This window comes from Nicotiana tomentosiformis, chromosome 2 (assembly GCF_000390325.3).
Source record: "Nicotiana tomentosiformis chromosome 2, ASM39032v3, whole genome shotgun sequence".
Taxonomy (NCBI): Eukaryota; Viridiplantae; Streptophyta; class Magnoliopsida; order Solanales; family Solanaceae; genus Nicotiana; species Nicotiana tomentosiformis.
The window spans coordinates 182,887,729-182,898,590 of NC_090813.1; the positions used below are offsets into that span (position 1 = coordinate 182,887,729).

The 10,862-nt window shown below is 40.0% G+C and overlaps 2 protein-coding genes across 2 annotated transcripts; both read left to right on the forward strand.

The window, feature by feature from the left end:
• Positions 1 to 1,355: 1,355 nt before the first annotated feature.
• Positions 1,356 to 1,910, forward strand: LOC138906219 (uncharacterized). Its single transcript, XM_070194750.1, has one exon. The coding sequence runs from the start codon at positions 1,356 to 1,358 to the stop codon at positions 1,908 to 1,910; it is 555 nt and encodes a 184-aa protein (XP_070050851.1).
• Positions 1,911 to 2,702: 792 nt separating this feature from the next.
• Positions 2,703 to 6,585, forward strand: LOC138906220 (uncharacterized). The gene is made up of 2 exons (XM_070194751.1): positions 2,703 to 3,209; positions 6,478 to 6,585. Exons 1-2 carry the CDS (start codon positions 2,703 to 2,705, stop codon positions 6,583 to 6,585), a joined length of 615 nt encoding a protein of 204 aa, XP_070050852.1.
• Positions 6,586 to 10,862: the final 4,277 nt, after the last annotated feature.

The window sequence follows — 10,862 nt, forward strand, 5'->3', positions numbered from 1 at the left end:
AACCGCAAATCAAGGAAGAAATAATCAAAACACTATTTGCATACAAAGATGTCTTTGCATGGTCGTATGACGACATGCCGGGCTTGCGTACTGATTTGGTAGCTCATAAATTGCCAACCGACCCTACATTCCCTCCTGTCAAGCAAAAGTTAAGAAAGTTCAAGATTGATATGAGTGTGAAGATTAAAGAAGAAATCACAAAGCAACTGGAGGCAAAGGTCATTCGGGTCACTCAATATCCCACTTGGTTAGCTAATGTGGTACCAGTACCAAAGAAGGATGGTAAGACGAGGGTGTGTGTTGATTATCGTGATCTCATCAAGGCAAGTCCAAAGGATAACTTTCCATTGCCGAATATCCACATTCTGATTGATAATTGTGCCAAGCACGAGATCGGGTCTTTCGTGGATTGTTATGCGGGATATCATCAGATCCTGATGGACGAGGAAGACGCAGAAAAGACAGCATTCATCACGCCATGGGGGACGTATTGCTACCGGGTAATGCCATTCGGTTTAAAGAATGCTGGGGCAACTTACATGAGGGCAATGACTACTATATTTCATGACATGATACATAAGGAAATTGAGGTTTATGTAGATGATGTGATCATAAAGTCAAAGAAGCAGTTCGACCATGTTGGGGATTTGAGAAAGTTTTTCCAAAGGCTCCGCAGGTACAACCTCAAGCTCAATCCGGAGAAATGTGCATTTGGTGTCCCGTCGGGGAAACTGTTGGGATTCATAGTCAGTCGACGCGGCATCGAGTTGGATCCGTCAAAGATTAAGGCCATCCAAGAACTACCACCACCAAAGAATAAAACTGAGGTGATGAGCCTGCTCGAGAGGTTAAACTAAATCAGCAGGTTTATTGCTCAACTCACGACAACTTGTGAGCCCATCTTTAAGTTACTAAAGAAGAATGCTGCAGTTAAGTGGACCGATGAGTGTTAGGAAGCATTTAATAAGATCAAGAATTACCTGCTGAACCCCCCTGTGTTGGTCCTGCCAGAACCTGGGAGACCTTTAATCCTCTATTTGACAGTCACGGATAATTCTTTTGGTTGTGTGTTGGGTCAACACGACATCACGGGCAAGAAAGAGCAAGCCATTTATTACCTCAGCAAGAAGTTCACTCCTTATGAGGTTAAGTATACTCTTCTTGAAAGGACATGTTGCGCCCTGACTTGGGTGGCGAAAAAGTTGAAGCATTATCTGTCATCCTACACTACTTACCTCATTTCTCGCATGGATCCTCTAAGGTATATCTTTCAGAAGCCTATGCCCACAGGGAGGTTGGCAAAGTGGTAGATTTTACTCACAGAATTTGACATCATCTATGTGACTCGAACCGCGATGAAAGCCCAAGCCCTAGCCGATCACTTGGCCGAGAATTCGGTGGATGAAGTATATGAGCCACTGAAGACTTATTTTCCTGATGAAGAAGTGATGTATGTTGACGGGGCTGATCATGATGAAAAGCCAGGTTGGAAACTCTTCTTTGATGGAGCTGCTAACATGAAAGGTGTCGGAATAGGGGCTGTACTCATTTCTGAAACAAGGCATCACTACCCTGTAATAGCTCGACTTCGATTTTATTGCACTAACAACATGGCTGAATATGAGGCATGCATTCTGGGTTTGAGGCTAGCTATAGATATGGGAGTTCAAGAAATATTGGTTTTGGGAGACTCAGATTTGTTGGTTCACCAGATTCAGGGAGAATGGGAGACCCATGATTTAAAGCTCATACCGTATCGACAATGTCTGCATGATCTTTGTCAACGATTCAGGTCGGTAGAATTCAGGCATATTCCCAGGATTCATAATGAAATTGCCGACGCCTTGGCTACTCTGGCGTCAATGTTACACCATCCGGATAAGACTTACGTAGACCCTCTGCAAATCTAAATCCGTGATCAGCATGCCTATTGCAATGTGGTTGAGGAGGAACTTGATGGTGAGCCTTGGTTCCATGATGTCAAGGAATACATCAAATGAGGGGTATATACGGCACATGCCACAGGCGATCAAAAGAGAACCATTCGACGTCTGGCTAGCGAATTTTTCTTAAGTGGGGGAATATTGTATAAGAGAACTCCAGATCTAGGTTTACTAAGGTGTATAGATGCTAAACAAGCCTCGACTATCATGGCCGAAGTGCATTCCGGGGTTTGCGGGCCACATATGAGTGGGTATGTCTTGACGAAGAAGATTCTTCGAGCAGGTTATTATTGGCTCACCATGGAACGTGATTACATCAGCTTTGTTCGCAAATGCCATCAATGCCAGGTGCACGGTGATTTGATTCGTTCCCCGCCATCTGAGCTACACACAATGTCGGCGCCTTGGCCCTTTGTTTCTTGGGGCATGGATGTCATTGGACCGATTGAGCCGGTCCGGTCAAACGGGCATAAGTTTATTCTGGTGGCCATTGATTACTTTACCAAGTGGGTCGAAGCTGTAACTTTCAAGTCCGTGACCAAGAAGGCAGTGGTATATTTTGTTCATTCAAACATCATTTGCCGGTTCGGAATTCCCAAGGTAATCATCACAGATAATGTTGCTAACCTCAACAGTCATTTGATGAAAGAGGTATGCCAACAGTTCAAGATTACGCATCGAAACTCCACTCCATATCGTCCTAAGGCAAACGGAGCTGTTGAGGCTGCTAACAAGAACATAAAGAAGATACTTCGTAAAATGGTGCAAGGTTCGAGGCAATGGCATGAAAAGTTACCGTTTGCTTTGCTAGGTTATCGCACTACTGTCCGCACTTCAATAGGTGCAACCCCCTATTTGCTGGTATATGGAACCGAGGCAGTGATACCTGCGAAAGTTGAGATTCCATCCCTGCGTGTCATTGTTGAAACTGAAATTGATAATGATGGGTGGGTCAAAACCCGGCTAGAGCAATTGAGTTTGATTGATGAAAAAAGATTGGCAGCAGTATGTCATGGTCAATTGTATCAGAAAAGAATGGCAAGAGCATACAATAAGAAGGTGCGTCCCCGAAAATTTAAGGTGGGCCAGCTGGTATTGAAACGCATCCTTCCACATCAGGCTGAAGCTAAAGGCAAGTTCGCCCCAAACTGGAAGGGGCCTTTCATTGTGACAAAGGTATTACCCAATGGCGCTTTGTATTTAACAGACATAGAAGGTAAATGTGTGGATATGGCTATCAATTCTGATGCAGTCAAGAGATATTATGTATGATTTCTTTGCTTATCTTCAATCGCATTTTGTACTAGACACGTTCAAAGTTGGAATGACGAAGGCATTTTATTCTGCTATCCCAAACACTTTTATCATTTGTTACCCCTTTTTGAGCCTTATTTATTTTCTTTCATACCCCTATTTTGGAATCAGAAGCAGTGTTAGAAATATAAAAGAATAAAAAAGGAGAAAAGAACAAAAAAAAAAAAAAGAAGAAGAAAAAAAAAAGAAGGAAAAGAGAAAAGCAAAGAAAGAAAAAGAAAAGAAAGGAGAAAAAGAAAAGCAAAGTAACAAAAACAAAACTCTTATGTTTGAACTACGTTCGACCTGATTCCTTTTAAGGATACGTAGGCAGCCTTACACGGTTCGGTCCCATCAAAATAAAAATCCAAAATTCCCCAGATTCGAAGAAACTAGGGCAGAAGTTTTAGTTTTGTAAAAAGATCTGATTCCAAAAGTTGTAATTTTGAACCCCTTCATCTTGAATTATTTTGAGCCCGCATGCTACCCTTTCTTTCTAACCCTGTCCAAACCCTACACTACAGTCCAAAGAAAGACCTTCTGATCAACTTTGAGGATGCCAAGCCAAATGAGATAGAGGTGCGATTTACATCACGGGTAGCACCTTGGTTCATGGGCACAAGGAAAAATGAACAAATAAGAGAGTCTTATTGGTGAAAACCCTCACAGGCACCATAGGGCGATGGTGAGTCGAGAGAAAATTCAAATGAGAGAGTCTTATTGGTGAAAACCCTCACGGGCACCATAGGGCGATGGTGAGTCGAGAGAAAATTCAAATGAGAGAGTCTTATTGGTGAAAACCCTCACAGGCACCATAGGGCGATGGCGAGTCGAGAGAAAATTCAAATGAGAGAGTCTTATTGGTGAAAACCCTTACGGGCACTGTAAGGCGACAATGAGTTGAGAGAGGAGCAAATGAGAGAGGTTTGCTGGTGAAAACCCCTCGGGGCATTACAAGCTGAATCAGGTTCATGACTTTACAATGAAATTGAATTATGGAAAACCCGGGTTTTGAAGTATGAAGACATGACATGAACAGAAATATGATTAGTTGGATGGATTAGGCTGATCAATCTGAAATGCATGTCATGATCATTAGAGCCAGCTGATTCATTCAGATAAGTCTCTTTTCAAATTTTCTTCAAATAGTCATCTCAGTTTTTCTTTTTTATTTTTTATTCCTAATTCTCGAAGTCACTTCGCTTCGTTTCTTTTGAGTCTATTTTTCTAAGTCTCTGTCAAATTAGTTTTTTATGAAGCAAGCAAGAAAGGACTCCAAAGCTCATTACCGGCTTTTTATTTGCACCAAGCGAAATTTGGCCAGGCACATTCCAAGTGACATGGTTTAAAATGAACAATGCGATGGTAAGTGAAGTTCAGGTGGTCAAGTGATTCGTGAATTTGTAGGAAATGCAAAGGTTCCACAGTTGTCAGAATGAAAGTGTCATACGACGAGTTGAGTGTAAGTGATTCAAGTCATTCAGAGGTTTTGTGTTCGAGGTCCGATTGAAAGGTCAAGCAATTCTTCGTAGCCCGAAGCAGCTAATCAGAATGAAGCAGGATAGTGGCAGAAGCAGACACCTTCAGCAGGGATGCCACAAACTAACCGCCACAGTTTCAAACTGACAAAATTTTCTTTGTTTTAAGCAGGGGAAAGAAATCTTGTTTGCTTTGCTAGGAATCCCCCATGAGGAAGGTATGCTCCAGATAAGTTCATTCTTAAGTTTTCAAGGCCCTCCCGGATAATGGGATCTAATTTTAGGTTTCAGGACCCTCCTGGATAATGGGATGCAACTAACAATCAATGAATGTTCCTAGTACAAACTGGGGCAGAAAATTTTCTCTGTTTTGTCTGTGTTGTCATGATTGCAGGCGCCCACCTGGAGAACGAGGGAATTTATTTAAAGTTCTAAGTCATCAGGCGCCCACCTGGAGAACGAGGGAATTCATTTCAGTTTTAAGTAATTAGGCGCCCACCTGGAAAACGAGGGAATTCATTTCAGTTTTAAGTAATCAGTTACCCACCTGGAAAACGAGGGAATTCATTTCAAGTTTTAAGTCAACATCAGGCGCCCACCTGGAGAACGAGGGAATTTATTTAAAGTTTTAAAACATCAGGCGCCCACCTGGAGAACGAGGGAATTTATTTAAAGTTTTAAGTCATCAGGCACCCACCTGGAAAATGAGGAAATTCATTTCAGTTTTAAGTAATCAGGCGCCCACCTGGAAAACAAGGGAATTCATTTCAGTTTTAAGTAATCAGGCGCCCACCTGGAAAACGAGGGAATTCATTTCAAGTTTTAAGTCAACATCAGGCGCCCACCTGAAGAACGAGGGAATTTATTTAAAGTTTTAAAACATCAGGCGCCCACCTGGAGAACGAGGGAATTTATTTAAAGTTTTAAGTCATCAGGCACCCACCTGGAAAACGAGGAAATTCATTTCAATTTTAAGTAATCAGGCGCCCACCTGGAAAACGAGGGAATTCATTTCAAGTTTAAGTCAACATCAAGCACCCACCTGGAAAACGAGGGAATTCATTTTAGTTTTAAGTCATCAGGCGCCCACCTGGAAAACGAGGGAATTCATTTCAGTTTTAAGTAATCAGGCGCCCACCTGGAAAACGAGGGAATTCATTTCAAGTTTAAGTCAACATCAAGCACCCACCTAGAAAATGAGGGAATTCATTTCAGTTTTAAGTCATCAGGCGCCCACCTGGAAAACGAGGGAATTCATTTCAAGTTTTAAGTCAACACAGGCGCCCACCTGGATAACGAGGGAATTAATTTCAAGTTTTAAGTCAACAGGCGCCCACCTGGAAAACGAGGGAATTTATTTCAAGTTTTTAAGTCAGCAGGCGCCCGCCTGGAGAATGAGGGAATTTATTTTGAGTTTTAAGTCATCAGGCGCCCACCTGGAGAACGAGGGAAGCCGTTTAAGGATTTAATTCAATGTTAGAAGTAGCAGAAGCTCGCCTCAAGAATGCAAGCTGACAGTCCGAGATGAGCAAAGGAAGAAGTCTCAATCCAGAATAAAAGAAAAAAAAAGAAAAAAAAAGAAAAAAGAAGGAGAAAGAACTAGCACCTACAGTTAGCAAGCATCAAGGTTCAAGTCAAAAGTCCGCATGAAGAACCATTCAAGACTCAAGATCAAGCTTCAGAAGACTCATAGATAGGAATCTTGTAACTCGTAGCTGATAGGCTTAGTTAGTTTCTTTTTCATTTTGACTTTGGTGTAATAGGGAGCTCAGCAAGAAAGAGCAGCAGCAGCAGCAACAGTGAAATCACAGCTTCTCGGTAGTTCCAGCTACCAAAACTTCCAGAGCTACACTGACCTGATTCCTCCATAGCCGAGGATATGTAGGCAACCTCGGAAGCAAGGTTCGGTCAAACGTTTTCAAAACGCTTCCATGGAGTATACAAACGGTCAAAAATCGCTCGTATTTGCTCAATGTATCTTTGCCCGAAAACTCTCCGTGTTTCCAAGCAAAGAGGGGCAGCTGTGAGCACGTGATTTTTGCCCGACTAAAATATTCCTATAGAAATTCACATATAGATTTTTCTTAATTGTTTTTAGTTTTATAGAATTTGTAGGAATTTTGGTTAAAAGTTGCTTGCATTTAGTTGCATATTTAACATGCTAAAATCATAAGAAAAATACCAAAATGTCTAAAGTATTTCGTGCATAACATTTTAGGTCTAGTTGCATTTAGGATTTAATTGCATGAGTTAATTGCATTATTAAACAAAAATCAAAAAATATATATACATATGAGCCATTTTTACATTTTTAGCTTTAAATTGTAAATTAGTAATTCTTCCTTCATTAGTCTAAATTAATTAATTATGGTAAAATAGATAACCAGGTTTATTTCTACAAATTAGATTGATTTAAGACTTAATTTAGGTTTTAATTAATTTTTTAAGAATTTAAAATCAAGAAAAAAAAAACAAAGAAAAGAAATAAAAGGTTTGTTTGGTCTTATACAAAACTGGGCCAAAAAACTCTCAACGGCCCAATTCCCCCAAACAATCGCCCCAAGTCCGCCAAGCCCAACCCCTCACCCGGTCCAGTCTCGCGACTAGTGCGAACGACATCGTTTTGGCCGAATTGATCTCGACCCTTCAATCCATCCCCATCCAACGGACGCAGTCCACTCTCACGCCCCATATAAAAGACCATTAAAACACCTCCCCCCTCCAAAACCCTAAACCTAATTCCCATCCCAAACGGCACCCCCCTTTCTTCCTCCGCTCAACTCGCCCGGACTCGCTTGAACTCAAGTGAGTTCACCCTCCCTCCAACTCACGCACGTGATTCCTTCACCCTCCCTCCTCCACGTCACCCGTCCCGTAACGACCTCTAACAGAAAAGATTCTTTTCTCCCTTAGGCTTCACGCGCTCTTGGTATTGAGAACAATCTCGGATGAATGGTGGTCGTAGGATCTGAGGGATTCAAGATCCTAGACCTCCATTTGTCCGATTTGGTTCACAAGAAAGGGAATCGGATTTTTGCGGATTTTTCGGATGAAAAAAAAAAGAAGGGAATTTTGGGGCATGACTTGGAGAAAAAGGTATGAAAATTTCTGGTTTGGGTATATATAGGGAGGTTAAGAGATTTCTGAGGGAGGTCATTTTTTTTGGAACAAAAATTTCAGAGAAAAAAAAATCGGAAAGGAAAGCTAGGGTTCTAAAAAACATTCTTTTTCTTTTCAGTGGTTCATCTCCATTTTTTTTTCTTTCGATTTTCTGGTTTAGTTTCAGAACAAAAAAAAGAAAGAAGCATGTTCAGTGTTCGTCTGTTCCATTTTATTTTAATTACTGTCTAAAAATTTGAAAAAAATATATTTCGTTTCTTCTTTTCAATCTGGATTTTTGAGTTTAAAATTGGACTTCGATTGAGAAGTTGTTGAGTTCGCCGCTGCTCGAGAAGCTGTCCTTTGAAGTACAGATTCCTCTTTGTTGTTGTTCTACTGTCTAGAGGTGCGTTTAGCCACTTTGTTTAGCTTTGGCTAGATTATAAATGAAGCTGGATTTGTTTAGGTTAAACTCTTGCAATATTTCTTGCAATTTTCAGTTTGTTTGAATCTTAAATGAAAACATTAATTTGTTTATGTGTCCCGTTTCATAGATTCGTTATGTGTAATTATTGATTCGTTTCGATTTACTTTCTCTGTTAAGTTTTGAAGCTATTATGTTTTGGGTTGGTTCTGGTTCTATATTCAATATGTCTAAAGTCTAAATCTGTTTGAAGTTCTTTCCTTGTTTAGCCTATGAAATTGTTGGAATGATAAAAACAAGTATTTGGTTTGTTGAATGTAAATGAGCAACCTGGTATCTACTTATTGTTGTTTTATCCTCTGAATTGTATGCAATTTCATTGCTTATAGCCAACTGAAAAGTGACACGAGTGAATTAAGTCTTCTAATTTCATTTTTTCCTCATTTGCTTAGCATAGATCACAAGCTCTGGTGGATTTATGTTATTTAAAAATGTGTAGTCAATCCAAAATAGCATTCACTGATAGATATGTATTCCATTTGAGATTTTAGATGTATAATTAGTTATTGATTGTATTAAGGCTTAGTATAAATTCAATTTTATTGAAAGCTTTCCTAATTATAATTAGTTTATTTGAAATTCCTGTACTTACCGGAGCCTATTCTCGTTTTTGGCCAATTATGTGTAAATTATGAGTCTTGGGTTCAGCAAAACCCGCGCAGCCAAGCCCATGTTGAGTTGTGTTCCTTCTCGTTTATTGCTTCTTACATGAAGCAAAATTAGTCAAAGTTTAACTAAAACAATTCCTTGATTGTGCATAACTTTCTAATCAGAACTGCCATTTGTTTACTTTCTTTTCTTAAAGATGGTTATGTACAATTGTTGTACACGTGATTGCCAAACAAATTTTAATACATCAAAAGATCCCAAGATTAGAATTAGTTCATTTCTGTATGTCTATCCATAAATCAATACCGTACCCTATGACCTTTTATAAACCTTAGGAACAATAATTAATTCATGAATATCGTAGCTTGCTTTAGGCGCGATTAACAATAAATCATCGTGACTATGGGTACGATTCCCGTGGCATAGTCATAATACGTAAATCCCCGTTCGGATGTTCATTTCATGTGACCCGACAATAACTTCAAACAATAATAAAAATAAGCATGTCGTAAATCGGGGGTGTATTTCATGTGGCGCGGTTTGCGATGTGTGCCAAAATGACAAGTGTACGACATCCTGACTTGTTCCAGAAATAATTTCATAAATAATTAAAAGCGGTTAAAAAGTAAAAATGCACAATAGGTTTTAAAACATGTATTAAATCAGATAATTAGGCCAATTATTAATAGTTGAGCGACCGTGCTAAAACCATGGAACTCGGGAGTGCCTCACACCTTCTCCCGAGTTAACAGAATTCCTTACCCGGTCTTCTGTGTTCGCGGACCATAAAATAGAGTCAATTTCCTCGATTTGAAATACATCGGTGACTTGGGACACCATAAATTATTTCAAGTGGCGACTCTGATCAAATAAATAATCCTATTTCGAATATTGTTACTTTAATTGGAAAAACTCCTTTATCCCCTACCCGCCTTCGGGAAAAAGGAGGTGTGATAGGCTTATTAAGAACTCACATATCCAGAAGATGAAAGTAGAAAAAATGAGGATGTTGAGGTGGATGTACGGACACACTAAGATGGATAAGATCAGGAATGAAGATATTTAGGAGAAGGTGGGCGTGGCTCCCATTGATGACAAGATACGGGAAGCGAGGCTCAGATGGTTCGGACACGTACAAAGGAGAAGCCCAGATGTTCATGTAAGGAGGTGTGAGCGACTGTCTTTGGAGAGCACGAGAAGAGGTAGAGGATGACCTAAGAAGTATTGGGGAGAGGTGATCAGGAAGGACATGGCGAGGCTTCAGATTTCCGAGGACATGACTCTTGATAGGAAGGTGTGGAGGTCGATTATTAGGGTTGTAGGTTAGGAGGTAGTTGAGTCTACCTTACTTCGAACCTTTGTGAGGCTAGTATGGTAAAATTTTTGCCGATGTCAGCTAGTGGCAATGTTGTGTCTTACTACTCTTTTGTTTTCCATAGTGTCGCGTCTATGTACTCTCTTTCACGTTTGCTTTGCATTTACTTTTTCATTTACATGATGTTATTTTTCCTATGGTTTCTATTGGTGATAATGATATTGTCTCTTTTCGTCTTCTTGAGCCGAGGGTCTTTCGGAAACAACCTCTCTACTCCCTCGGGTAGGGGTAAGGTCTGCGTACACATTACCCTCCCCAGATCCCACTAGTGAGATTTCACTGGGTCGTTGTTGTTGTTCTTGTTGTTGTTGACATCGAATATACATATTTAGTGAATTTTTTAATACAAAATATAATATCTGGACGAAATCAATCGGATTCGACTAAACCTGTGTGTTACCTTCTAGCTTTGCCCCTGCCTTAGGGAACATTTAAAATAAAGGAAATCCAAGCTAGGTTCTTGGATTTTGAATTTTTTGTTTCAGTCGCTTGAACATGTTTGTTTTTTCAATTCTACAAAAGTTGTAGCCTACAGAAGATAGTGGTATGAATAATTTGTTTGTGTTTTTTGATGAATAAAC